General features: G+C 40.4%; 1 protein-coding gene across 1 annotated transcript in view; it reads right to left on the bottom strand.

The window, feature by feature from the left end:
- The window catches only part of LOC149140713 (uncharacterized), a 75,521-nt gene that overhangs the window by 43,111 nt on the left and 7,184 nt on the right, over positions 1 to 25,226 (bottom strand). The window contains exons 3-5 of the mRNA XM_089451050.1: positions 25,004 to 25,134; positions 24,783 to 24,863; positions 510 to 566 (exon numbers count right to left, since the gene is read on the bottom strand). Coding sequence (XP_089307176.1) covers positions 510 to 566; positions 24,783 to 24,863; positions 25,004 to 25,134 — 269 coding nt within the window. The remainder of the gene's footprint in view (positions 1 to 509; positions 567 to 24,782; positions 24,864 to 25,003; positions 25,135 to 25,226) is intronic.

A 25,226-nucleotide genomic window follows, 5' to 3' on the forward strand; every position in this document is an offset into this window, starting at 1 on the left:
CATCAATTTTCAGATTGGATACACTGAAGCACAACACATAATCTGAAAGGCCACATTTCATCCAATTTTCATACTGGGCCCAACAACATTGAAGCTCATAATCAAATAACCTTATGAATTACCCAAGCACTAGATCAATACATATACAAGTGAGTCATCAATCAGATCTAGTCCATCAGATCACATAAAATAAGAACCTGATCCATTCATCCATCAATGTATAAACATTTAATCAATCACTGCTGTTATCAGAACTTAATACCAGAAACCAGACATCACTTCAAAACCCAGAACACAACAATAAACAGGGGCAGCTAAATAGATTTCATGAGAAGTACGCAGCTTCACCCATATAACACCTACGTAGAAGTACGCACTGTTTCCAACTGCGTTCCTACGTACCCACGCACTGTGCCTTACAGACTTCCTGCGTACCTGCACTTTGTGTCCAATGAACTGCCTGCGCACCTTCGCAGCTGCAGCGCTTCTGGGCCTGCGTATCTGCTCACCTGCAACACTTCTGCACCTACGTATCTCCGCACTATTCTTTCACGGTACTTGCGTACCTGCAGGCATAGATAATTTCAAGACTTCAAGAATAACCCAGACTGTCAGATCTATAGATCTGAGCATGCGCCGAGGAGATATCAACCCATTAGTAGATCCGACTTGTAATTCTCATGTTTCTCCTTGATATTGATTCAACTCTCTCTCACAAACCGATTACAAGAATTTCAGATCTAGCTTCTCTTAAGATCTTCTAATTTCACAAGTGTCTGGCCAAATGATCTCCTTTGCTTTATATAGGCAAGCTCTCCGTAAAATCATGGATCAATACCAAAACATGGGGCTCAATAATAATAATAATATAAAACAATACCACGGGCCAAAACCATAGAATCAAGAACGGTGGGCTAAATACCACAGGCCAAACATAAGAAACCCCACGTGAGCGCGCTTCTCTGCCTTGAAGTGAGTGAACTGGGGTCCGCACCTTTTACATGGTTTACCTGCGGGTATGTACGCACTTTATGTATGACATGCCTGCGGGTCCGCGCCTTTTGTACTGTGTACCTGCGTACCCCTTATTTTCTTCAATATTTGAGAGCTGATCATCAATCTCTGCTACTGTCCTGAAGTACTGTGATCTATCACCTGTATGGGTTGCCATCAAGGACAACACTTTAGCCATAATGCCAACATTGTGCCTTATACTGGGTTCCAGAGGTAATCCTTCTCCACCCATTAGCCATTTAGGCTTTCTAGAGATGAAAATCTCCACCCTTTCTTATTTTAGGGATTCTAGAGATTGGCATCCACCCTGAGGTCTCAATAATTCCAGTAAGTGTTGGGAATCGAGACTGTAATGAATCTGAGCACTCAACAGGTAAACTAGTCTTGGGCAGCCGAAGGCCTCTACCCTTTTAGCGTATGAGGAAATCTAGAGATTGGGGAGTTGTAGCTCCCTTCTAGTGGGTGCTAGAGAATGAGTGGAGTTGTAGCCTCCTTTAGATGGGTTCTTGCATGCTGGTAAGAGTCTGCACAAGTACAAGATGTAATGAAGTTTTTTTCTTTACAATAAAAAAAGAAGACAGAGACAATGACAATGATGGTTTTCTCCCACATTGGGTGTCCACCTAAGATCTTGGTGTTCATATGTGTTGATGTGTTTCTTACGTGTTGTGATTTATTTTCTCTTTACTGCATACTAAATTATTGATGAAATAAATAATGTAATGGTAAAGTTAAATATTAGATGGAAAGCATGAAAAATAAGTAAACTAAATATACATTATTTTCCTTCACTAAAGTCACGTACACACGTTGGTTTCATAAAGAACAATAGCATACAAAATGCATAATATGAAATGAAAATTTAAAATGAATTAAAATTATTGATTCACACCTCTCCACCCGCCAGTGTTTTTCCTAACAATTGGTATCAGAGCAGGTCCCTTAGAACAAAATTGATCACTTAAAGGGAGATATATCAAAATGAGCAGCCAAGAGGGAGTATTTTCTTCCAGACCACCCTTGTTTAATGGAACTAACATTATATTTTGGAAATTCAGAATGAGAGTGTATTTGTAGGCACTATGAAATGATATATGGCCAATTGTTGAATGTGAATATCAATACCCATCCTCCATTCCCATAGATAATGCAAGAAAGAAGCAATATGAGAACAATGCAAAGGTAGTAAATGTTATTTTTGGAAGTTTGGCTGAATTCGAGTTTGTGAAAGCCATGCAACTAAGCACCACAAAGGCAATGTCGTGTAAGCTTGTCCAAATCTATGAAGGTGACACCAAGGTAAAATTTGTTAAATTTCAAACATATAGAATTCAGTGTGAGACTCTTAGAATGCATGATGATGAAAGAATTGCAAGCTTATTCCATAGAGTAGATGGAATTGTTAATACAATGAAAAATGTTGATGACAAAATAAAGGAAATTGTTGTTGTTGAAAAGATATTGAGATCACTAACCCCAAAGTTCAATTCCAAAGTTTCGGCCATTGAAGAAATGTATCATTTAAAGAATCTCACCATTGAACAACTCCATGGGATCTTGACATCTTTTGAAATGAGAAAAGGGGATACATTGGGTGTTAGAGAAGCAACATTCAAAGCCACATACAAAGGGAAAGAAAAGGAAAATCCCAAAGACACAAGCTACATTTTAGATGAGGAAGAAGTGAATTTCGTAAGAAAGTTGCAAGTGCGAACTGGTAAATTCAAAGGTAATCTTCCCTTTAAGTATTTTTCTTGTGGAAGAGTAGGTCACTATGCATACAATTGTCCATATAAAGAAAATCATGATGTTGACAAGAAAAATGCCAAAAAAAAAATCTTCCAAGAAACGTTTTTATTCTAATAAAGATAGTCAAAGAACATCGCGTGATCAAGAAGATTAAAATTCAGATTCTAACAGTCGTTACCAAATACTTATAGCCCTTGAAGATCAATCAACTATTGAATCAAATCATTTTAAAGAAGATGACTTAATGGAAACATTAAATGATATTGATAGACTCACGAATGAAAACAAAGAACTGGAAATAAAATAAAGTAGTGTGGTCAAGGAAATAAACATGTTAAGGATGAAATTGGAAGCAACCCATAAAAGAATAGATATCTTAGCAGAACAACTTCAAGAAAAGGAAAAGGATTGTGAAATATTAGACTCTGAAGTTATGAGAAAATCAACAAATGTGTAAAGGCATCTGAGTCACTAGATAATATTATCAATGAACAATGTTCTCCTCTAATCAAGACAAACATTAGATACAACTACATGGCTTCAGATTCACAATGTAATGACAATAACAACTAGCATAAGGGTTTTCAAAAGAAAACTGAATTAGGTCACAAATATGAAATAAAATCTCCTAGATCAAAGCCAAGATCAGTCCCTAGGCATAAAAAATGGTTTCATGGATAATGATTTTCTTGTAAGTCTTTTGGGAATAAGGTCACTAATTGCAGGTCAAGCATTTGGAATGGAAACAGAATATGGGATAAGTTCCACAAGTTCGAGCACATGATTATAAATTGCAAGAATACTTGGAGGAAGAAGGAACATCAATTAGAGGCATAGGGAATATTGTCTCTACTGCAGCCCATTGTTCTTAAACGATATACTTCTAACAGTGACTACATAAGTGAATGTGAGGTACATAACCTCATGGAGAACAAATAATGATTATCAGGTCCACAGGATCACTAGTGTATGATCTCAGGGGGAGTTATGCATATGTATCTTAATGATGATTCCCTATGTTGTTTTGAAGAGTTAACTATTGAGATTGCGTCTGATGAAGTAATAGTGAATAGGAATAGAAAAGATAGGTTCAGCGGGATTTGTAGCTATAAAGAATCAGTATATGGCTCTCTGTATGTGGACCTTATGAAATAAAATCATGTGTATACACGGGATTTGATCTATATAGTCGTGTATGTTTCTCTGACGTAAAAAAAAGTGGCATAGATTCAGGGCGAGCTTCTCAAATGCTTCCATCAGTCATTATTGGCTTTCTGGTTCTGATATTGACTTGTTGTGGACTATTAATGGTGCCCATATGATGCTTAGGAATGATTTTGGTTCGTGATTTTGTTGCAAAAAGTTATTGTTGATGTTGAAATAGTTCTTTGGTGCACTTTTTGGTTGATATGATGGATATAATGTGATCGGAGTTGATGGTGAAAAGTTGGCACAAGTTCAGGGGAGAATATTTTATGCTTCTAATAGTTCATTGTTGGCATTATGGTTTCTTGAGCACTACTTTTTGCATGATGTTTCATTATGATGAGTACATATTGGTAATATGAATGTATGGTTGTTACTTTTGTTACCACTAAAGATACATGTGATGTTGTCATTAGTTATCAATGATGCATGGATTGCATGAGATGAAGTTATGGATGATGTCTTGCACTTGGTTAAGTTGGTTTGAAGATGTTGATGATGTTTCCGATCAATTCTATGATTTGTGATGTGAAAGGTTCTCTTTGTTTTCACATATGTTATTGATGCATGTACATGCTACCTATGGTGTTTGATATTGCTGCTTAAGTATTGTGACTCTTCCTATATATGGAGAGAGTGTGATGACCTTGATAACATGAGGTTAAGGGAATAAGTTGATAAACAAAACTTTATTACACAATCTTATGCTTCAACTATAACTGATTGGTGATTCTTGGAAACATTGCATATTGGTCACATGATGATGACATTGAGAGACTGATGCTACACTATGATAAGGATGTTCATGATGTTGTCTGTATTGCTATTATTAGATATTTAAGTTGTAGATTCCTATATGGTTAATGGTGGTTGCTAATGAATATCATGATTCATGGTCCTGCTACCTCATTGTTGAGGTCCCTATTTTTGGTTATAAGTGTCATATATGTCTCTTAATGTATAGGTCATGAAAAGACCCATGTTGTAAATCATTGTAAAATACAGTCATATATGGGCTATTGGGATCAAGTTATGTTATGCATGTAATCCCATTCTTTTGGGACATTGATGTAAAAATTAAGTCAAATATGTAAAACCAATATGTTAGGTTTATGATGTAACCATGAGTCATTGATGATAGGAAAGGCTATATTTGGTTAAGTCATAAAGTCCTATACTATATTGAATATCATTAGAAGGTTTAACATATGCTCAGGGGGAGCATAGTCAATATGAAGATTTCATGATTCATATTCAGAAAATCAAACTACAACAATGAGCACTATAAGGGAAATACTTCATTTAGCCTGGTTCAACCCCTTGCCCTTGATTTCAAAGGGGGAGAGAAGGTTGGTGTTTGGAGAGAGTGTTTAGAAAGAAGAATTTGTATTTGCAGGTGGTTTCCAAACAAAAAAGTGGTTTCCATCAAGTCTAAAAGGGGAGATTGTTGGAATTATGGCTAATGTGTTGTCCTTGATTGCAACTTGCTTGATAAAGATGTGCTTGATGTCAACATTGATGAATGTGGAACCAATACAGATTGGTACCAATGATACATATGATTCGGATAGAGCAAGGAAAATTTAGTTACATATGAATGACAAAAGTGAAGTTTTGAGAAAGTATACATGGTTCTTGTGAAGAAGGGTCGCGTACATACGCAGGTCTTGTGAGTAAAATTCATGTACATAATCTGAACCATGGAAATCTAGATACCAAGGGTCATTACCATGGTATTGGCCCATAGTAATTGGAGTGACAATGGTCATTTAATCCCATCAACAAATACTAATGACATTACCAAAGTATTTACCTAAGGTATTAGCTAATGAGAAATATATATAAGGAGATGGAGATGAAGGCTTTATGTGTGTAAGTAATGGGTTATTCATGTGTGATATGATCTAGAGTATGTGTGCACCAGGGAGCAAGAAGAAGACTCAAATATGAAGATATCTTGAAATATATGGTTGATTGATTTGCTTGTTGCAAATGTCTAAGTAGATAATAATGATGGATATGTGATTATAGTAATGTTGTGATCTAAATGAATTTTCAGAAGTCTGTAGTTTTGATAGTGTAGGTTGCACAATGTGAGTTGTGTTTACAGCGAAGGTATGTTTTAGTAATTCAATATCTGTATGCTAGTTTTCTTATGGATATATAGTTGCATACATATTGATGAGCCCCAAAAATGGGTAACTTATTGGGCTCATTTTGCCTATTGTTCTTCATCAATCCACCATTTTTCATAGTTTATGCATGTTTTTTGAGTATATTTATGTTAGTTGAACGAATGAGAATAGTCACTTGACCAAGAAGGTTAACACGTGGTTATTGCAGATTTTTGGACAAATTTTGGACCAAGGCCAAGCATTTATGAGCCAGATGACAGCCAAGCATGAAGGAACAAGGGTGAGGATTCATAGGAAGGGTGTCTCCTGCACTAAATGGCCCCTTGAATTCTCCACCCTCAGCTCGAAGTTCAGCAGGCCACTGAAGAGGATTCCCAAGGGCAACCGAGCAATTTTGTGTAAAGTGACTGATCACTGACAGTTCGAGAAATTGAGCCCCTCAAGTTAAGGAGGGCTATTGGAGACCCTCATAGTGCATAAATAGGAAGGCTTCCAACCTTCGTAGGTTACTTTTTGAGCAGTTGTATTTTGCACTATAGTGCTGTTAGTTTTCAGCTCATTTTGTAGCTTCTGCTGTACAACTTTCTTTGTGACATGGTTATTTTCAAATAATGGAAAGCAATTTCATTTGGCATCAGTTTTTAGCTTTTTCTTAGGAGCCTGTAGCTCTTGGGGTTGGGCCCAACCCAAGTGCCAAGGCCTCCTTCGTGTACTGTTATATTTTTTTAATGTCTTTGCAAAATAATTTCTGTTAAGTAGATTACAGTCTTGCTTGGTTACCTAGGTCATTGTTGATGATTAAAAAGGCTTTTCATGTTTAGATTGATTTGATAGGTTAATAACAGAGAATATCTTCAGAAAAAGGCCATCAAGCACCCCTGATCTCACCTCTCCCTCTGTGGGACCATGAGCTGAGACCAAGGTGTCCTTGCCGCCACCAAAAACACTGTCTTTGCTTCATCATGCAATTGTTAGTGTTAGATTCTCATTTGCAGAAGTTGATACCAGTTGTGGTTACATGCTCAGGTTCATGATTGCTTAGTTTGCATAGCTATTTCACATGATTTCATTGCAAATAAACTTCTGTTCATTTTCTTTGCTGATATTTAGGTCAGATTAGGTTAAAGTAGCTAGGTCTTTGGTTTTCCGAGTCTTTGTTTGAATAGTTTGGAAAATAACTTGCAGAGCACCTATGAGACCCTCTTCTAACCTTCCCAACCTCCTGCAAGCACCTACTCCATTTCCTTTCGCCAATCAACCTTTGCACAGTAAAAAACAGTTAAAGCACATGCAAAATAATTCTGACAAATTACTCAAAAATGCAAAAAGATGTTTCCTTCATATTTCTCTTCAGAAGTAGCTTAGTCACATGCATTTTACCTTTCTAGAAGTCAATGGCATCCATTTCTGTAGCTTTCATCCTTTTACTTGCACCAGTAGGGTTAGTCTGTAGAACTAGGGTTTGCTAGGGTTTGCATTCCTTTTTCACTTTCAACTTCTTTCTGCAAGTAGACTAGCTTCCTTTGAGTTAGCTTTCATCCATCACCATTAAAAGCTTCTTTTGAGAGCTCATAGAAGTTGGCTTAAGCTCCTAGCAGACTTGTGCCAGCTGATCCAGTGACAACTGCGGCAAGAGCTAGTACTTGTGTATATAGCACCGTCGCTTCCAAGTTTGTTACGAACTACTGGGTTGATAAAAGTAAAGAAGGGAGCCCTAGGAGTTGCAGCATTATTGATGCAATACTGGAGCCCACCATTCTTTTTGGCACCATTTCCGGGGAAGCGTCAGTGTATTTGTGATTGCTGCTTTTCTTCTATTTTCTACTGCAACCTTCTGCTAAGTAGTTTATTTCATTTCCATTCTACAATTTCATTTCTGCAAAAGTAGATTAGACCTTTCCCGCTTTCATAGATTAGCATTTCAATTCCGCAAGCGTAGATTAGCATTTCAATTCCGCAATTTCAATTCTGCAAGCATAGCCTAGCATTTCATTCCTGCAATTTCATTTCAGCAAAATAGATTAGTCGTTTACTGCTTTCATTTCAATTCCGCAAGATAGATTTTAGTTAGTTGCAATTCAATCTATTTTAGTTTTGCAGGTACAAGCAAAAAAAAAAAAAAAAAAAAAGAAAAGAAAAAAAAAGAAAAGAAGAAGCAAACAAAAATATTTCATTTCATGCCTCGTAGGAAGAGAGACAATACCAGAAAATTCCTACCCAACACCCCCACCACATCACTGAGTCACCCTTCTCTCTTCTTTGGTGGCAATGATCCAGAAGATCCTATAGGTGAACCTCCTGAGATATATGAAGATCCTATAACAGAATAAGAGCAAGAAAACATTCCTTTTGAGACCATGGCTGAAAACAGAAACAGTAGAGAAGATGAAGAGAGAATAGAAGGTGCCTTTCCCATCCGAGAGACCAATGGGGGACATGAAGATGAAAAACATAAGTCCCTTAGCCTTACCTCATTTCCATGGATTGACCACTAAAGACCCTGATACCTTCCTATTTGAGTTTGCTATCCTTTGTCGAACTTATGACTATGCAGAAGATGAGCAAAAGTTGAAACTCTTTCCCTCTACCCTTAAGGATGCAGCACTACACTAGTTCATGGGGTTACCTGGAAACAATACCACAACTTGGGCTCAGATGCAGCAAGCCTTCAACAACAAATACCGGGACTACTGTAGGTCAAAGGAAACAAAGGGAGAGATCTTTCGGATGACCATGGGAAGTGATGAGTCTTTAGAAGACTACGAGGAAAGGTTCCAACTTAGCTATAAACGGGCTAGGTGCACGCTTGACCCTGAATCTCTGAAGCTGGTTCTGCTCCGAGGAGTCCTCGAAGACCTTCTAGATACCCTCCATATGCTAGCTGGGGGAGACATCTACCAACTAGCTTATGAGGACATAAAGACTGTGTTTAGAAACCAATCTAGGGCAGCCTGGAAACAAGGTAGGGGGAATCCACTCTCAGCTAGTACCACCTTATCCAAGCATGAGTTTGCTAATAAGATGGAAGACCTCAAAAGCGAGATGAGATAGATCATTGCCATGCAACTGGATACTTTCCGAATCCAACAGAAGAAAGAGGACGCTGAGAGGGCTTTGGCCATTTTTTGTCCTAGATGTAACAGGAAGCATCCTAATAAAACGAGTGTCCATTGCACTTAGTGGAGGTATGTTTAATTTGTGAGGAAGACCACCCCACAAACCAGTGCCCAACCTTACCTGGACTTAAAGCCATGTACCAAGGGGTTGAAGGGGCCACTGAGCCACTCTACTTCCTTAACAAAAGGAGGCCCCATGGGTCCATACCTTACCAGGAGGGGATGCAAGGAACATCCCAAACTTATTACAACCCCAACCAATCCACTCACATGCCTTCTTGGGGCCCCCCTGTTCATCCTTCCTGGTCCACACCTCCTCCTTGGTCTTATCCATCTCAATACCATACTCAACCTGCTGCTCATTCATTTCACTCTCATGTCCAGCCACAACCTCAATGGAATGCACCTCAACCGGGGTGGAGGCCCCAATACAACTCTCCTCCCACTATTTTGCCTCCACCTCCTACTCACCCACAACCATTACCTCTTGCTCCTCCAAGACAACCCCAGATTGTTGCTCAACCGAACCCGAACCCTAACAATAAACAGGCCCAACAAGTATACACTGGAGAGACAACATGCCCTACCTATGCTGTGGAGATTCAGGAGATCAACCTATGATCTAGAAGGGTCCTTCTAGATCACCAACCTCCTCCCCTAGGGGAAGAGGAAGAGAAACAAGAAAGTGAACCCAAAGCCATTCCACCCTTTCTTGAGCCACGCAACCAAACCTAGAGGAGACTGAACTTCCGGGAGAACTTAAACAGTTGTGTGTGAAAATCCCACTTCTCCAGGCCATAAAATATGTACCAATCTACAAAAAAGTGATCAAGAAGAAGTGCTTCAGGCACCCAAGTGGGCGCAAGAGAGATGCCCCAACTATCAATGTCATAGGACAACTGTCCGATCTGATGTTGGGACAAGTAATCTGTCCAAAATATTTGGACCCTGGGAGTCCTGTAGTTGATGTCCACATCAATGGCACCATAATCCCCCACACCTTGATTGATCTAGGGGCTGCCATTAATGTGATGACTAGGGACACCATGCTTAAACTTAACCTTCAGAGTTCCTTAAGAAAGACCTCGAAAATACTGCAGTTGGCAGACCGCTCCACCGTGACTCCTGAAGGGATTGTGGAGGATGTCCTGGTCTCTATTGATTCTTGGGAGTACCTTGCGGACTTCTTGGTCCTTCAACCAAAGGAAAAACTCACTGGATACCCCCTCATTTTGGGAAGGCCTTGGTTAGCTACTGCGGATGCTTACATCAGTTGTCGAGCTGGAAGCATGACCATCAAGAATGGGCCTATGTCCAAATAGCTAGTCCTATACCCTCCTGCCCAACCTCTATTAGAACATGACTTACCACTCTAGTTGGAGGAGGAAGATGAGGGTGAAGTCTACTCTGCACCATTGTGCACAGTAGAAGCCGCCAGGGGAGGTCCTCTAACCGAGGATGACTTGATCGAGAATTTGATTCAAAATCCACCTCCTAGTGCACTATCATTAGAGGAGTTAGTGGAAGGTACCCAAGCCAGTGCTTTAGTGGACCTCTGTGTGGCCGATCCGACCTCACCTAGAGTTAAAAATGTGGAATTTGGCCCTGAAAGAACCTTAAAGATCAGCTCATCCCTATCTTCCTCTCAGGAGAAGGAGCTTTGTAGCTTATTGAGCCACCATTTGGATGCCTTCGCTTGGAGCTATAAGGAGATGAAAGGAGTCCACCCTTCGGTCTGTACCCATCACATTTACATTAAAGAGGATTGTAAACCAGTTAGGCAGCCTCAGAGGAGAATGAATCCAGCCCTTAAGGACATCGTTAAAGAAGAATTGCAAAAGTTGTTGGATGCAGGATTCATCTACCCCATCTCAGACAACGAATGGGTTTCTCCTCTGGTGCTTGTACCCAAGAAAAATGGTAAGTGGAGAATTTGTGTAGATTATCGAGAACTTAACAAAGCCACCAAGAAGGACCATTTCCCTTTGTCGTTCAAAGATCAAGTGCTAGATGGGCTGGTAGGGAAGAAGTTCTTTTATTTCCTAGATGGGTTCAGCAGGTATAATCAAATCCAAATCATCCCGGAAGACCAAGATAAGACCACCTTCACTTGTCCTTGGGGAACCTTTGCCTACCGGGTTCTTCCCTTTGGGCTATGCAACGCTCCTGCCACTTTCTAGAGAGCAGTATTGAGCATATTTGTTGAGCTGGTTCACGATTCGGTGGAAATCTATGTGGATGACTTTACTCCTTATGGGTCTAACTTCCAAGAAGCATTGTCTAACCTGGGAAAAGTTTTAACCAAGTGTATTAAGATGAACCTGTCCCTCAGTCCTGAAAAATGTGAATTCCTGATGACTGAAGGGACCGTGTTAGGTCATACCATTTCTCAGCAACGATTACAAGTGGATCCTAACAAAATTGCTATCATCCAAAAGGTTCCACCTCCTCAAAAGGTAAGAGATGTTCAGATTTTTTTATGCTTAGTAGGATATTATAGAAGATTCATTAAAGATTTCAGTAAGCTAGCCTTGCCATTGTTTGGCCTCTTAGGGAAAGCTGTTGAATTTAAATGGACTAACGACTGTCAAGGGGCTCTGGATGAGTTGAAGGATAAGCTAGTGTCCACCCTGATCTTGAGAGGTCCAAACTGGACCCTACCTTTCCACATCCACACCGATGCCTCGAACAGAGCCATAAGGGCAGCCCTAGGACAAGTTGAGGAGAAACTACCATATGCCATATACTTTGTCAGCAAAAACCTGTCCAAGGCTGAGATGAACTATACTATAACCGATAAAGAGTTCCTGGCTGTAGTCCATTCCCTAAACAAGTTCAGACACTACATCACTGGTTATCAAACATTCGTACACACTGATCATGATGCGATTAGAGATTTAATGAATAAGCCTGATGTAAATTCTCGTATCATTAGATGGTTACTCTTGTTCCAGCAATTTGATTTGACCATTGTGGACAAGCCAGGTAAGGAAAATGTTGTTGCTGACTTTCTGTCTAGATTGGATTTTCCTGTAGGTGAAGAAGGGACAATGGATGACCAGATGCTAGACGAACACCTGTTTGCTATTTCAGTACTCTCTCCATGGTTTGCTGATATAGCAAATTACTTGGTCTCAGCACAGTTCCCTCCACACCTATCCTCAAGAGAGAAGAGAAAAATTGTGAGGAAAAGTGCCCCATTCACTTGGATCGGGGGAAACCTGTTTAAACTTGGCCCAGATCAGATCTTGAGGTTTTGTGTTAGGGAGGAGGAAGTTTTCGACATCCTCTTGACTTGTCACGATGGGCCCTGTGGAGGTCACTTTGCAGTGAAAAGGAATGCCTTCAAAATTTTACAGGTAGGCTACTATTGGCCCACTCTTCATCAAGATGTCAGAAGATACATCAGCCAATGTGACCGATGTTAAAGGATGGGGAAATCGACTCCAAGGGATGAAATGCCCCTCCAACCTCAAGTGACCTTCAAGCCATTTGAGAAGTGGGGCATGGATTTTGTGGGTCCTATCAACCCTTCTTCAAAGAAAAGGTCTTACATCATTGTGTGCATAGACTACCTGACAAAGTGGGCAGAAACCAAGGCAATCGAGGCAGCGACAGAAGGAAACGTGGTTGAGTTTTTAAGGGAAAATATCTTCTACAAATTTGGCTACCCAAGAGAGCTGGTCACCAATCAAGGAAGTCAGTTCACCTCTAACCTGATTGAAGACCTACTCGCTCATCACAAAATCAAGCATAAAACTTCCACCCCTTATCATCCGCAAGCTAATGGGCAGGTGGAAGTTACTAATAGATTGTTGGAGGAGATTTTGACTAAAGTGGTGAGCAGCGGCAGGAAGGATTGGGTAGATCGCATGGTTGAGGCCACCTGGGCCTACAACACCACTTGGAAAATTACAATAGGTTTCATACCTTATGAGCTGGTCTACGTGAAGAAGGCTCTGCTGTCCATAGAATTTGAGTACAATACATTGAGGGTGGCAGCTCAGCTGGACCTAGATCTTAGCCATGCACAACGGGAAAGATTACTGCGGTTGAATGGATTAGATGAACAGAGAATGCAGGCCCTCCTCCACTCAAAAGTAGTTCAACTCTAGAGGAAGATATGGCATGATCGACACCTTAATGAAAAGCAATTCCAGCCAAGAGATTGGGCGCTACTGTATGACTCAAGATACAAGGATTTCAAAGGGAAACTGAGGACAAGGTGGTTAGGACCATATACAGTGGAGAAATGCAACGACAATGGTTCAGTCCTTATCAGGACCATTGATGAAGAAGCCATCCCCATGCTCGTCAATGGGCATCGATTGAAAATCTACAGGAAACCCCTTTTGAGGCAGGAGTTCATTGAAACTTTGGACAAATCAGTGCTGGTAGTGGAGCAGGGCCCTGTCTCTACTCCACCCACACCTTGAGCATCAAAAAAAAAAAAAAAAGAGAAATGAAATAAAAAGATCCCTGGGTGAAAACTTCTTAGAGGCGCTCGGGGCAGACAGTGAGGGTGAAAACCTCATGGAGGCGCCCTAACTATCTCTCTCTCTCTCTAAAAAAAAAAAAAAAAAACAGGCCTAATCTCTGTGGAATAATTGCAAGTTGTAGGGAATATATCGCAGGTTAGGAAGGTCACGCAAAACAAGGACAGGGGTCTGCACTAGGCTACAGGACACCCTCATAGACACTTCCTCCATGACCACTCACCTCTCCTAGGATTTGATCATATTCAGGGGCGGATTTCACCTTCTACAGGAAGTTCTGCCTATTCTACAGGCAGTCTATGTCTTCTACAGGAAACATCCTGTAGAACCTTTGGGCAAGCCAAAATCGATCTTGGAGGGGAATCTGAAGGTTGGAATCTATTTGTTAGGCCTGCAGCCGCCCCTGTTTCCACCCATCACCATATGGCACCCTGTTCCATCTCTTTACACCTCCGTCACCCACCTGGTTATGTGTTCCTACACAGTCATACAAGAAACCCTGTTTTCCTCAGATTGACAGCAAGAATTTTTTAGTGACAAGTCAAGTAACAAAGTCTCGCTCACCCTACCTATCCAAACTCCATCTAGACTCTTCATCAATGAATCCATCATCCGCAATATAGCCCTACTCATTTAGCCTGCATCCCAGGAGGAGAAGCAGCTACAGGACATCCTACAAGAATCCTGTAGCAGCTGATCCCTCTGGAAGACATACTCCAGAGGCAGGGACAGTCGAGATCAACAAAGGGAACATGAAAAGGGCTCCTCTTGGACGTGAAAACATCCTTGGCAGCCGAAACCAAACAGAACTTGTGCATGCAGTGTTGATAACCGAAGGATCGGGTTCCAAAACTCGTGCATACATCATCAAAAAATGAAGGAATGGGTTCTAACACCCGTGCACGAGGCAACAACAAGCAAAGCAGTGGTTCCAAGACCCGAAGTCTACATAATGCATCGACGACCATGCAAGTAAGTGTCTAAACTCATTCGTCAATTGCATAAACTATATTTCGAAAACTACATGACTGTGAAAATGGTTCGGATTGAACGGGATCGGTGGCTAGTCAACTGGCCACCCTCAGCCAGTTACATAGCTTCGTGGGATCTTAACAAGCTTAGTTACATTCAAATTTGCCACCGAGATGTGCAACCGACACGTGTGGAGTGTCCAGTTGGGGAAAATCATCAGGATTGGCAGTGGTGGCGGCAGTTAATGGCAGAGGGGAGGTAATGGCGGTCAGAGACATGCAGAGAAATGATGGCCGCGACATTGGATCAACGGTTCGGTTTGGCCACCTCATCCCCTCGCCACGAATCGTGCCACAGTTAAAAGATACTCGGCTGAAGACTCTCACCACCCACTGTTCATTTGCACTTGCAACGTCCTTGGCCAAAGTATGCGTCCTCTGCTTCCAACGTCCTTGGCCAAAGTATGCGTCCTCGTCCTCCACCGAGTTTTTCGGCCTGTTTCAAAAAAAATCTCCCACGTACCGGGCTCGTTCAGAGGCGTAGTGACATCCTAGAGAAGTCGACAAGAGTTTTACAGGAAGTAGCTCTACAAGAAGTCTGGCACAACTTTCTGGAGCAGAGAAGCCTGGACTTTTCTTCGTCGAATTTGGAGTTCCGAGAGAGGTAGGCTCGAAAACACTCTTCCATGCATGGTATGTTTCGAAAAGGTGGTGAATTGAACTGTCTCAAATTGGGGAGTTCGAGAAAAATATGCCTGTGAGTTGGAAAGAACAGTTTTCTTGTGTGTTGCATGATATTTCTCAGTCATTTTTTGTGTCAAAATTCTCCTCTACAATTCCTGTAAAAAAAGAAAATTCTCTTGTAGGAAAGATACGCAACTATGAGGGCTAGCCTGTGTATGAAGAATTTGAATTTGCATGTTTGTATGTATGCTGGGAATAAACATTGAGCTCTGTACTCTGTCTGTGGAAACCCAATTTCTTCCTTCATAAATGGACAGCCGAGTTCTGGGAAGCAACAGCCTTAAAGCCAGGGAATTGGTGCTAATTGATAGTTGAAATCCCTTCTCAAAGTTCAGGGAAGAAATCCATAAACAACATTCCCTTTTCTGATTAGAGCATAAAACAGGGCACTCTCACCATGCCAAGGGGTTTATCAGGAAGGAACCTTCGGAAACCAGCAAGCTGCGTGAGCATTCGGAGGTGGTGGACCTCTTCACCCAGGCCAATTAGATGTCCTTTTGTGACAAAATTAGGGTAATGACGATGAGATAATGGAGGAATTCTTAATGTCCCTAAAACCTGAATCAAAGACACAAGCCACAGTGATTTTTAGGGGTTTGACCCTAGAAGTTACCCCTGAGCTCATTAGTCGTGTTACTGGTCTCCCATTACTCCCTTGGAGTAAAGAAGAAAGGTCATTGGGCCAGGCAGCCAAGAAAGCATTCTTCCTCCCTGAAGAACATCCTGTAGAAGACAAGAACGGGGTCCAGAGAACCAGCTTACCTCCTCTCTGGAGTGAAGTCAGTTTCCAAATCATGAAATACATTACCTGTGAAGGGAGGTTCAACATTGTCTATGGCTATCATTTCAGGTTGCTGAATGAACTAAGACATGGAATGGATTTACCTCCAGAAGAGAAGTTGAGCATCCCCTATTTTCTTCTGCAGTCATTAAGTGAATGTGGCACAAAATTGAATGAAGGGACACCAAATTAGTTAGCCCATCATGGGCTCATCAAACTTTTAGTGGAAGATGCCCTCCACACCTACATCGTCCCCCTCTCTTGGGAAATTTTCCGAAACATGTCCAGAGATGACGATATTAGAATTCTGGCTGAGGAGATCACCTCATCCAGCAGTGAAGAAGGGGAACACACTGAAGTAGCAGAGAAAACCAATGGTAAAGGAACACAAGACAAACAAGCACAATCAGGACAAAAAGAGAAAGAGGGAAAGGTCCAAATTGCTTAGCCTAAAATAGGGCAAGGAACAACAACACAAACACCAAGGGAAAAGAGACTGCAGAGAAGAGTAGAGAAGGCAGAAACATCCCAAGTAAAGGCTGGCACAGCCACAACAGTGACACCAAAACAAAAGGTAAAGACAGACCCTGAAATGGCCGTAATATAGGCAGAAACAGTTGACACAGAGGCTTCTACAGGAAGCATGGAAGTAGAATAGCAAAGGGGGAAATCATCAGAAATATTGGCAAGATAGGTAGCAGCTGTGCTGGCCACCTTAAAAACACCTCCAAAACAAAAAAGGAAGTGAAAGAGGCAAACCTCGATGTACTTTAAAGCAAGAAGGAGCACACAGATCAAAGTAGGTAGACCCCAGCCATAGTCAAAGGAGCCAATTATCATTGAGGACACAACCCCTAAACTAAAGGAAGGGTCTCCTTCAAATATTTCCGTCACCTATGAACGAGGAAGCCCAAAAACTTCCACCTGGAGAGAAAGACTGAAGACAATGGACTCAAAGACAGTTCTACAGGAAGCTGAGAAAGCTCTACAGGAAACTCGGGGTAAGCTAAAAGAGATCGAGAAATTAGAGGAAAAGGCGGCGAAACAACCACAGGAAGAAGAAAGGACAGAGGAAATATTGGAACCAAGCCCTCAACCCAGTTTGGGTACATACTATAACCTGTTAGAGGCTGGGAAAATAATTCCCCAGAAATTTGCGGTGCCACTATTCTTTGCACTGGAAGAAGAAAGAATTAGGACTCACACTTGAATGAGGATCGCCAAGTCCAAGGGTGTGGCAGACATAGGTCCCCTAGAAGAACAACTCAGGGAGTCAAGGAAAGAATTGGCCATGGTGAAGCATGTGGAAAGCATTCAGAGGGCCAAACTATAGGAAGAGAACGAGCTGCTGAAACAACAGCTACAGCTACAGGGAATCCATAAGGAAGACAGGCCCTCCATTCTAGGAGAACAATAGCAATGGGAAAAGCCTCCAACAGACAAAGAAACCTTGGATGAATAGCAAAGAAAGGATGGGCTGCAGGCTGAGATCGAGGCACTAACAAAACAACTACAAGAGAAGGAGTTGCAGGCAGCAGAGGAGATATAGTCTCTAAGGCAACAGGTACATGAGAAGGAAGCCCAACTGGCTTGCATGGCCAGGTGGGCAATAGAGGCCGTACAATGTAGGCAGCTTGCCAAGTCATACGCTTTGTACCTTAAAGATCAATGGTTGTAGTTCCAGATTAACACCTTGGCCCAAAGGGGCACTACTCCATTTCAAAACTATCATCAATTTATGGCTTTATGTGACAATAGCTCATCATAGGACAAGGCTAAATTATCAGAGTTTTATTTGCACAACTTGGTGCTTCCAAATATGAATTCATGGGATCCCAATGCTGTGGTAGGAGATGTGCAACTTATGGCCATGGCCTCTTGGTTGAATCATGAGGAAAAAATGGCAGCAGTGGTCCGAGATATTATGAACAGGGAACTCAGTGAACCACTAATGATCAGAGCAGAGCTGGAGGATCCCTCAACATTGATAAGCGCCCACCAGCATTTGGCCAATAGCCCTCAGGATTTACCAGATTACATTGAATGACAGGCTCAAGCTATTGCCCACTTTGAGGACATGGAGAGATTGTTGGGGGATAACTGCCTTCATGCTTGCACAAGGAGGTGGAACACACTGCCCCACAGTTTGAAGATAAGAGAATACCACTCTGCAACCAGGATGAGGGAGGCGTTGGCAAGGGCACCCCTCTATAAACATTCAATGCAAAATCTGCAGGCCAATTAGATTGGCCTAAAGTTCAGTCCTCCCTTGCTTTTGGGATTGCTGGAAGGAGTTAAGGAAAAAGAGGAAAACAGGCAGTGGGAGGAAGTGGAAAGAAAAATAGGATTTCATGACCGGGAAGAAGACATCACCTCGAAGGCCTGGGATATGAGAGAGGCAGTCAAAGCTATCAAGGATGATGAGCTAGATTAGTTGCTCAGAGGATGAGCAACCCATTTAGCAGGGGGTGATGATGAGCCCCAAAAATGGGTAACTTATTGGGCTCATTTTGCCTATTGTTCTTCATCAATCCACCATTTTTCATAGTTTATGCATGTTTTTTGAGCATATTTATGTTAGTTGAACGAATGAGAATAGTCACTTGATCAAGAAGGCTAACACGTGGTTATTGCAGATTTTTGGACAAATTTTGGACCAAGGCCAAGCATTTATGAGCCAGATGACAGCCAAGCATGAAGGAACTAGGGTGAGGATTCATAAGAAGGGTGTCTCCTACACTAAATGGCCCCTTCCTCGAATTCTCCACCCTCAGCTCGGAGTTCAGCAGGCCATCGAAAAGGATTCCCAAGTGCAGCCGAGCAATTTTGTGTAAAGTGACTGATCGCTGGCAGTTCGAGCAGCCGAGCCCGTCAAGTTAAGGAGGGCTGTTGGAGACCCTTGTAGTGCATAAATAGGAAGGCTTCCAGCCTTTTTAGGTTACTTTTTGAGTAGTTGTATTTTGCACTATAGTGCTGTTAGTTTTAAGTTCATTTTGTAGCTTCTGCTGTACAACTTTCTTTGTGACATGGTTATTTTTGAATAATGGAAAGCAATTTCATTTGGCATCAATTCTGAGCTTTTTCTTAGGAGCTTGTAGCTCTTGGGGTTGGGCCCAACCCAAGTGCCAAGGTCTCCTTCGTGTACTGTTATATGTTTTTAATGTCTTTGCAAAATAATTTCTGTTAAGTAAATTACAGTCTTGCTTGGTTACCTAGGTCATTGTTGATGATTAAAAATGCTTTTCATGTTCAGATTGATTTGATAGGTTAATAACAGAGAATATCTTCAGAGAAAGGCCATCAAGCACCCCTGATCTCACCTCTCCCTCTGTGGGGCCATGAGATGAGACCAAGGTGTCCTTGCCGCCACCAAAAACATTGTCTTTGCTTCATCATGCAACTGTTAGTGTTAGATTCTCATTTGCAGAAGTTGATACCAATTCTGGTTACATGCTTAGGTTCATGATTTCTTAGTTTGCATAACTATTTCACATGATTTCGTTGCAAATAAACTTTTGTTCATTTTCTTTGCTGATATTTAGGTCAGATTAGGTTAAAATAGCTAGGTCTTTGGTTTTCCAAGTCTTTGTTTGAATAGTTTGGGAAATAACTTGCAGAGCACCTGTGAGACCCTCTTCTAACCTTCCCAACCTCCTGCAAGCACCTACTCCATTTCCTTTCGCCAATCAACCTTTTCACAGTCAAAAACAGTTAAAGCACATGTAAAATAATTTTGCCAAATTACTCAAAAATGCAAAAAGATGTTTCCTTCATATTTCTCTTCAGAAGTAGCTTAGTCACATGCATTTTACCTTTCTAGAAGTAAATGGCATCCATTTTTGTAGCTTTCATCCTTTTAGTTGCACCAGTAGGGTTAGTCTTTAGAACTAGGATTTGCTAGGGTTTGCATTCCTTTTTCACTTTCAACTTCTTTCTGCAAGTAGACTAGCTTCCTTTGAGTTAGCTTTCATCCATCACCATTAAAAGCTTCTTTTGAGAGCTCATAGAAGTTGGCTTAAGCTCCTAGCGAACTTGTGCCAGTTGATCCAGTGACAGCTGCGGCAAGAGCTAGTACTTGTGCATATAACACCGTCGCTTCCAAGTTTTTTACGAACTACCAAGTTGATAAAAGTAAAGAAGGGAGCCCTAGGAGTTGTAGCATTATTGCTGCAATACTGCAACCCACCACATATGCAGATCTGTTTTTGTTGAGTCATCTATATATTCTGAGTTTTTTCAGTATGTTGAGATATGTATGCAATTGTTACACATTATCTGCAGTGTTGTTTGATTATGACAGTTGATGAGTTATGTTATATTTGTTGTTTTCTTTCAATAATGTCTATTTATATCTCACATTATTTATTGCATTAGTTTTGCATTGATTTTATCTAGTTGCAATAGTTGGTTAAGATTGGTTTAATTCAATGTTCAGTTGGTTTACAGTGTTGTAGTGATTTAGATTTTGAGATTCAGTATTTCAGTTTAGTATTGAACATAATGTTGGGTCTGGGTCCAATTTGAAAATATGATGAATGGTGGCCTACATATTTTGATGTTTGTTAGAGACAGGTGGATTCTGTTATGCCCCTATACCAATAGGTGTCATATATCATGATTGACTTGGTTTAGCTTTGAAATATGTTCATACCTTGTTGCAAAGGTTTTCCACATTTAAAAAAAATAAAAAAATAAAAAAATCAAAAAATGTAAAGAGGGTATACACTAGAAAAAGAACAAAAGGGTGAAAAGAATAAAAAAGAGGTAAAAAAATGAAAGAAAATGAGCCCCAACAAAAATAAAAGACCAAGAAAGTGTGAAAGACCAAATGCCACTACTAGTTTACTTTGTACAATAATGATTGTGTGCAACTTGTTACCTATGCCACAATCCATGGGAACCAAACAGTTTAAACTTGGTTATTTCATGTTTTAGAAATAGAGAATAAAGATCTGACCAAACAGTGTAAACTTGGCAGATAAGTAGATAGGTAGAGTGAAAAAGGAGCTTAACAGTTTAATCTGAGCCCTTGGATGTAATAAGTGTAGACTTAAATAGGAATCACCATGTAAAAGAAAATAAAGTTTGATAAGGTTTTTCCAGTCTACGTGCACCCTAATAAAGAAGTGAAAATATTAGGATAAAGTAGGAAGGGTAAGTAGATGATGGTTGCAGAATAAATATGTGGTATGTTTAAATGTTTAAATCTTTTACTTTCATCACTAGGCAAAGGTATGTATCACATGGAAAGGCACATCAACATTCAAAGTCAAAATGATTAATTTGCCTACTCATTCCCCTAAAATCTTCACTAATTCCCTAAGTGCTAAAGGTAATTGCCATAGTTAGAGGGGCTCAGAGCATTTCTTTGACTTTTGGAGGGACCGGACCCTCGGCCCAATAATTGGAAATGCCTAAAGTACTTAAGTCCCTTTCATCAACATTACCCCCCCCCCCATAAGAACAATCATTCCTTTGATAAAACTTTTCCTAAGTAAAATCCTAATTTACTTAGGGAAATTGAAATAAATCTGCATAAAAACCCTTTTATACATTTTAGCCTAAGTAATATGTTATACGATGAAACACTTTGGAAAACATTGGACTTAGCACTTTCCCATTAATTTTTTTCATATTAACCACTAATGTTTATTATATGATTCCCCTATAAAACAAAATTACCCATGCCCGTATTATATTATTATACAGAACCCAAAATCATTATATATCCCACCCCTTGGTTAAATATAACCATAAAACAAATAAAATAAATGGGATTAATTAACTAATCAGTAGTTAATTAAGAACCCGATCCCACCACCATTTAATGAGGATTAATTACGTCATTCAGACTAATTAATAACTTGATAACCAATCAAATCACCCCCGATATGATTAATTTCTTTTATTTATATCGAGCCCGCCCTCCGTATCTACGAATCACTTCATCTCCTCGACCACCGTTCGATCAGATCCCGCAGATTTGACGGTCATCGCGCATATCGCACGAGCCTTTGTGGTCAACTTTTAGAGTGCGATGGTGAGCAGTTTCATGAATTGTATTGTTGCTACGTGTCAAGCAACGTATGGAATCACACAGTCTCACGCAAATACCACTTACCCTCCAACAGCAGTGCGATGAAACCCCCTTACTGCCTCTCGCTAACAACAAAACGTCAAGTCACCTCCCTGCTGACGCCACCTGTACATATCACAAACCCGCCAAAAGCTTTGACTTTGCATAAAAACAAAGTTAAAGAAATTTTCTGTCCTTATTCTAAAAACTCATGCATACAACCAGAACGTAGAAGTCGACCAGCTCGTACTCCAACTGTCAACCACCTTGAAATTTGCAGTTCAACGCCGCTCTAGTCCACCATTTGCACCCAGTGAACTTGCACTCCATTGCCCATCACTTAAATAAAGGTATTTACCATTTTCCTTCCAAAAACCCTATAAATACTTGATTTCCTCTGTGATTACGTTGAAAACCCCAAAATTCATTACAATTCAGTTGCATAATTTAAAATTGAAGACTCCCAAGACCCTCCATTTCACCAACTCTACTTGAAAACCCCATTTTCATATCTGAATCCACAAGAACCGGAAATGGAAACCCTCGTGGCCCTCAATATACCTCCTATCACTACTCCTCATAGAGATTTGGATTATCTGCCCTTAGCAAATAAATATTTTCAAATAAAAGACCTTGAAACTGATAAAAGCTCCTTGAAATTATTTTGTCAATGTCGGGACAATTACATGAATGGCTCTGATACCATAGGACTTTGGGAATCAAATCTCCCAAGGTACATGCTCCCCTCTATGCACGTTTTCCCTGACATTATCCATCAATGTCAAGCCAATTATAATCCCACCCTCAGAGCAATAATGTCCCCCAATCAAACTGTTCTCTTCACAATTACTGCAGATTCAATCAATGAAATGCTACAGTTTCAGCCCGGTCAAGACCTCACCCCCATTTCCCTTGGGGAATTACTAGAGAAAGCTTCTAAAATGTCCCAGTCTGAACTCAGTCACTTTTTCCAGAATTTTATTGATAAACAATATCAACCCAAAGATCCTCCTCCCTATGTGTCATCTTTCTTCACAGAGATAGGAAAAAATATAAAGAGGGTATACCCTAGAAAAAGAATAAAAGGGTGAAAAGAATAAAAAAGAGGTCAAAAAATGAAATAAAATGAACCCCAACAAAAATAAAAGACCAGGAAAGTGTGCAAGACCAAATGCCACTACTATTTTACTTTGTACAATAATGATTGTGTGCAACTTGTTACTTATGCCACAATCCATGGTAACCAAACAATTTAAACTTGGTTATTTCATGTTTTCAATTTCATGTTTTAGAAATAGAGAATAAAGATATGACCAAACAGTGTAAAATTGGCAGATAAGTAGATAGGTAGAGTGAAAAAGGAGCTCAACAGTTTAATCTGAGCCCTTGGATGTAATAAGTGTAGACTTAGATAGGCATCACCATGTAAAAGAAAAGAAAGTTTGATAAGGGTTTGCCAGTCTAAGTGCACCCTAATAAAGAAGTGAAAATGCTAGGATAAAGTAGGTAGGGTAAGTAGATGATGGTTGCAGAATAAATATGTGGTGAATGATAAGTTTAAATGTTTAAATCTTTTACTTTCATCACTAGGCAAAGGCATGTATCACATGGAAAGGCACATCAACATTCAAAGTCAAAATAATTAACTTCCCTACTCATTCCCCTAAAATCTTCACTAATTCCCTAAGTGCTAAAGGTAATTGCCAGAGTTAGAGGGGCTCAGAGCATTTCTCTAACTTTTGGAGGGACTGGACCCTCGGCCCAATAATTGGAAATGCCTAAAGTACTTAAGTCCCTTTCATCAACATTACCCCCCCCCCCCCACTCTAATAAGATCACTCATTCCTTTGATAAAACTTTTCCTAAGTAAAATCCTATTTTACTTAGGGAAATTGAAATAAATCTGCATAAAAACCCTTTTATACACTTTAGCCTAAGTAATATGTTATACGATGAAACACTTTTGGAAAACATTGGACTTAGCGCTTTCCCATTCATTTTTGTCATATTAACCACTAATGTTTATTATATAATTCCCCTATAAAACAAAATTACCCACGCCCATATTATATTATTATACAGAACCCCAAATCATTATATATCCCGCCCCTCGGTTAAATATAACCATAAAACAAATAAAATAAACGGGATTAATTAACTAATCCATAGTTAATTAAGAACCCGACCCCACCACCATTTAATGAGGATTAATTACGTCATTCGAACGAATTAATAACTCGATAACCAATCAAATCACCCCTAATATGATTAATTTCTTTAATTTATATCGGGCCTGCCCTCCGTATCTTCTAGTCACTTCATCTCCCTGACCACCGTCCGATCGGATCCTGCAGATCCGACAGTCATCACACATATCGCACAGGCCTCTGTGGTCGACTTTTAGTGTGCGATGGTGAGCAGTTTCATGAATTGTACCGTTGCTACGTGTCAAGCAGCGTATGGAATCACGCGGTCTTGCCCAAATACCACTTACCCTCCAACAACGATGCGATGAAACTTGCTTACCGCCTCCCACTAACGACAAAATGTCAAGTTGCCTCCCCGCTGACGCCACCTGTCCATATCACGAACCCACTAAAAGCTTTGACTTTGCATAAAAGCAAAGTTAAAATAGTTTTCCATCCTTATTCTGAAAACTCATGCATGCAACCATAATGTAGAAGTCGACCAGCTCATACTCCAACCGTTAGCCACCTTGAAATTTGCAGTTTGATGCCGCTCCAGTCCACCATTTGCACCCAGTGAACCTGCACTCCATTGCCCATCACTTAAATACAGATATTTACCAGTTTCCTTCCAGAAACCCTGTAAATACTTGATTTCCTCTGTGATTACATTGAAAACCCCAAAATTCATTACAATTAAGTTGTGGAATTTAAAATTGAAGACTCCCAGGATCCTCCATTTTCACCAACTC

This window comes from Pinus tabuliformis, chromosome X, assembly GCF_031772625.1.
Source record: "Pinus tabuliformis cultivar Carrire ecotype Pingquan chromosome X, CPIR1, whole genome shotgun sequence".
Lineage (NCBI taxonomy): Eukaryota > Viridiplantae > Streptophyta > Pinopsida > Pinales > Pinaceae > Pinus > Pinus tabuliformis.